We start from the raw sequence: 5,000 nt of genomic DNA on the forward strand, positions 1-5,000 counted from the left end.
CTTTATTGTCAAACTACCCTAAATGTATTATACTAGGGCATAAGCACGATAGCTGCTGATGGATTCATTCATTTTCTTCAATACTAGTGAGATTTGGGTAGTTTCGATAGTGACTAGACAGGCCGACTTTAGCCCCAAAAACTACGATTTCATTATATATGGCGATGTTTTACGCGGGAAAAATGTTGATCTTACTTATACTTCTAGCGGTAAATTAAGGGAAATACCGAAGAAAAAAGGTTTTGCAGGGTCCTCAGGAGTTAAGGCAATAAACAGTTGTTTACCTAAAAAGGATCTCACCTCAGACCAGCTTCGCGTCATCCTAGGCTCCATGCGGTACTTGATTTCGATTGCAGCTGTATGAGCGACAAACCTCGCCAACTTGACTTGAAGGTTGTTTAGTATGCATCTTTTTTTGGGCAGCTTCGCAAGTTGATCTCACACAATGATCCACGAGTAGAGCGCCGGCCACTTTCTCAAGTGGGAAAAGAGCTCAAACCCAGCAAAAACTAGCAAACCAAGCGGGCCTTTGCAAGGAAAACTATTGCCAGATCTTGATTGAAAAGTCGGGTAACATCGATCACGTGATTTGAAGTTTCTGGGAGTAAACACTTGAGCGGGGGGGGGGGGGGAGGGGGTGATTGATTAAAAAAAAAATGTCTGTATCTTTAAAAAAAAATTCTTCGACATTCCTTTGAGAAATGCTTTTGTTTTCTATCATTCCCGAGCTGATTTGGAGGAGGAAAGGGGGGAGGGTTAGCGGAAAATTTGGAGTTGCCTGGTTTTTGGGGGGTAGGGATGGGGTGTTCAGAAGGGTTTTTGAGGGATTTTAGAGAATGAAAATGAAAATACCCAGATATATTCTTAGCATTTTCTAAATATTTGTACCCTAATCCTCACTGAAATTTCTTTCTTTCTGTTGTTAGACCACCTAAGTCATAGATTTACGCAGTCAGAAGAGATCAATGTGTGTTTCAATGGTAGCCGTCATAGAAAGTGGTAGAGGAGAAGCGACTTTCTGATAACCTCTGAAGTTGCAGACGAGGAAGGCACTCAGGCAGACAGAATGTGTGCACCACCCAAGGGCTCTGTCACGGCACTTTTATAGCTTTTCCGTCCAAACTGGGTGCAACTGTCAACTTAGAACGCTATATTACGCGCTAAATATCTTTGGCGCACTGAGGATAAGATGTAAAAGAATTTTATCGCGACGAGCTATCCTAAACATAGTTTGAACGAATTCTTTAAATCACCGCGTCCAATTTTGAAAAACCGGCAAGTTTTTCAAGTTGTAGTCCATTTCAACCCTTGCCATGATATAGTTATTGGTAATAAAAGGTAAAGTACTATTTTTGGCTTGCTATTAATGCAAAGACTGTTTTTTTTTTTTGTACTTTGAGCAAAGCTAAAATACCGTGATAAGCCCCTTAAAATGAAATCAACTACTCCCATTTTGTTTGTGCTGTTTCAAGGAAATCTCAGTTTGGAAGGACGTCACGTAAGGGCAAGGGTATAAGACAATTGTTGGTTAATGACTTTCGGCCATATGGTGGCTCTTAAAAGAGCCGTTTTTTGTTTATTTTGTGCTTTTTGCATTTTTTGTTTTTTGTTTTTGTTTTTTCGTTTTTATTTCGGCATGAAAATCCGGCATGAAATGATGGCTGCCAGCGGCTACTGTGCAAGCTTGATCGTCAGCTTGTATCGCAGTGTGGTCAAGTCTTCCTGTGGGAAAAAAAAGAAAAGAATGTCTCTTTAAAGACTCGCAGTTCTAACAAGGACATTGGTAAACCAACCAAGTAATCTTTTCTTCAGTTACCATTTCTTTATGTCATTGATTACATGATTTGTTTCATTGCAACTTCTCGCGTGCAACTCTAACTCAGTTGTCGGCTAAGGGCGTACCATTTGTTAATTGTAAGGATTTCTGTGCTGTTCGAGTGATGTAATTGTTGTTGTTGTTTTCGTTGTCGTTGTCACTGTGCTAGGTAAGACTGTGCATAGGTAAGATTATTGGCAAACAGACGGGGGGTAAAAAGCAATTGGTTACGGAAGGTTTAGAATGAAAATAAAAACTGACAATTTTTTTTCAAAAAGGGCTGGTTTCTGAGCAAAGGATATCCTGAACAATGAATCACTTCCCAGATTCGGATGAAGTGCACGAAGTCAGAAAGTCATTTCATAATCCGAATATATGCATATAATTCAAAATTTACCAGGTTTTTTTTTCCGTTGCCCTTGTTTCCCACTGGTTTTTCTTTTGCGTCCAACTGTCACCTAGATGGCAAGAAGAAAGGTTATGGCTGTAATTCAACTTCCAGACCATGATAAAACCAGGCTTGGCGAACTCTCCACCACCTCCCTTCCCATTTGAAACAGGGTTATACAAAACCGCTGAGAATAACTGATGCAATTAACCGTGACAAAGTGATCAAAGTATTTGTTGTGCATGCTGAGAATAAACTACCCCGGATTTACCCGTTATACGGAAATTGGTCACGTCTGAGGATATGACTAAAAAGGCCGAAAATCGAAATTTTCTGGTTAAGAAAAAGCATGTTGAAGGGAATCCACGGATTCCCTTCTTTTGGGAAACGAACAACCGCTTCGCAAATTAACGAATATTTTCGACAACAATACTCGTCATCGCAGAGGTCAAATTGTGCACCTCGATGTCGATAAGAGGACAGACAATACTGAACCACGTTCGATTTGTTTTTTACCACAATATGCAAAGTTAAAGAAAATTTTTATTTAAGATCATGACCAGGATAGTGGCACAAAGAAACAGCAAGCGTTGTCTATAAAATTATCGCAATTTATTTCTCAAAATGAGCGTTTTAACACGAGCAGCATTTACTCTTATCGACAACGGCAAATTAGCCAATCAAATTGCGAGATTACAAGCAATTCTGGTTTAACACTTTACTGGAAGAGAATGGAACAGTTCTAAGACTCCCTAGGGAAGCCATTACCCATAAAACTCTCTTTCAAGCTATCTCATTCAGCGTTCATTGTTTTGGCGTTCGCCTAAGAGCTGAGACTTTTGAACCATGAGATTGTAAATAATGGAATATGTGGAGTGTAAGATGTCTAGGTGGGAGTAAATCGTAATGGCTAATACCTCGACCTCCCGTTCCTCCCTTTCAACCAAGCTCAACAATCCCTCGTTGATACCAGGATCGCATCCGACCCCAGCTTCGAGTGGTGGTGGTTGCTGGGCCTCCAGGAAAGGAAGTATCCATTTAGGTTGTGATTCCTCAGGGCCTTCATTTTCGATAAATCTCTCCCACCACCTCGTTGCGTCGGAGTCGAAATGAAGGCGGTATTTCGGAAGGTCCTGAACCATCTTGGCGAAGTTCATGTGACTCTTGTCCTGGGCAATAAGCTCTGGAACCCCTTTGGGTCTTCCATTGACAATATGGAGGCCTTGAGCAGGTTGCCATGCCGGGCTTGTCGACCACTTCTTATAGAAGAAAAGTGCCTTCCCGTCCGGACCCTTGACGAGCTTAAATTGGTGTTGGTGAATGTGCCCGGAGAGATTGGGAACGATACACTCCTCCAGCCATCTTCTTACGTCATACATGTACGTTAGTATATCAACTTCAATGACTGGGGTGTAACTCAACCCAATCTCTCTGATAAGCTCGACAAGGGTCCGGGCGTTGTTTTTGCTCAGGCGTCTGGAAATGCATGAGAACATCTGATCGATGTCCTCTTGCGTATGTCCAACCATAAGGAAACTTATCTTTATCTGCCATACAAAGAGAAAAAGGACAAAAATTCAAACCTGCCACTCCGAACTATAAGATAATTTTCTTCTTTTTTTTTTGGGAAGGGGGGAGGGGGGAGGGTTAAGTTGAAACTATAATAGTTGTCAATTAATTTAACTATAAGGGGGTGTGTTCAGTTTAACCGTTCCATGTTGTTGAGCGAAGGTTCAGTTGATCACAGATGACGTCACATGTAAGAACAAGAAAAGTGGCACACGCGGCGATGCCCGAGGATGTCACTAATCTTCTTACTATATTTTTTTTCCTTTTTCGTTAATCTATTAAGAAACAGAAGCACGGCAGTACGGAAGCAATTTGACTTATATAACAAAATTTTAATGAAATGATAACTGCGTCTGTTCCCTGGTACAACGTAGATCGGAAACGAAAACCATTTATAACAATCAACGCACACGTTTTTACCTTCGTAAAAATGCCCATTTCGATCAGTACTGCCAGGAAACACAACACAAATCGATTTTTATTTTCCCTCCAACAGTTGTCCATTTGAAGGTGTAACGTAGGAAATAGGCGACCAGACTAAACCAAAAATAAAAAGAGAAGGAAGAGTTAAACAAAAGCTTGCGACAAGTAGTGACATCACTATATATTTCGTTAAGAAAGCCCCGTCTCAATGCCAGCTGAGGACGTGCAATAAAAGATTTAATTAACTGTGTTGAATATTTTTCTCACACAATCACGGTTCCTTTATGCCAATGAATTCAAGTTAAGAATTCATTCTTCCGGTAGTTCTGGGGACTGACGGAAAAGAAGCCAGTAAAAATCCATTCTTTATCTGGTGTTTAATGACTTTTAATTTCACAACTGTATAAAGTTCGTGAAATCACTTGAAAAGAAAAAGTATCATCTCACCGTTGACTGAATCCACAACAGAGTGTGGAGCAATATGTTTATCGTCAAATTGCTGTCGTGTGGGAACTGGCAGCAGTCTATGAAGACTGATGCTTTGGTATGATAATTTACCAAAACACCAGTCACGTGCGTCTTCAGTTTCCACGCGTGGTCGTCGATCTAGAAAAGGTCAAGAGCATAAGGTTAATTGTGTTCGATCGAAGGAGAACGCCTCCTTATTTTGCCAAAAGAAATCTAAATTTTTCTCTGTAAGGGACACCGAAGTATCCGCCCTGAAGATTCTTTTCTTGTTTGCAGGGGCACCCTTGCGTTGATTCTCGCACGCGTATCGATCTCGATCTAATCACAGTCGCTTAG

The 5,000-nt window shown here is 40.9% G+C and overlaps 1 protein-coding gene across 1 annotated transcript in view; it reads right to left on the bottom strand.

Annotated features, from left to right (window-relative positions):
- Window positions 1-1,294: 1,294 nt before the first annotated feature.
- LOC138050377 (uncharacterized) overlaps window positions 1,295-5,000 on the bottom strand; it is an 8,310-nt gene continuing 4,604 nt past the window's right edge. Inside the window, exons 7-10 of the mRNA XM_068896716.1 lie at window positions 4,644-4,802; window positions 4,194-4,310; window positions 3,122-3,751; window positions 1,295-1,722 (exon numbers count right to left, since the gene is read on the bottom strand). Of these exons, the coding sequence (XP_068752817.1) occupies window positions 1,672-1,722; window positions 3,122-3,751; window positions 4,194-4,310; window positions 4,644-4,802 (957 nt within the window). The 3' untranslated portion in view covers window positions 1,295-1,671. The remainder of the gene's footprint in view (window positions 1,723-3,121; window positions 3,752-4,193; window positions 4,311-4,643; window positions 4,803-5,000) is intronic.

Source organism: Montipora capricornis, chromosome 6 (assembly GCF_036669925.1).
Source record: "Montipora capricornis isolate CH-2021 chromosome 6, ASM3666992v2, whole genome shotgun sequence".
NCBI classification, from domain to species: domain Eukaryota; kingdom Metazoa; phylum Cnidaria; class Anthozoa; order Scleractinia; family Acroporidae; genus Montipora; species Montipora capricornis.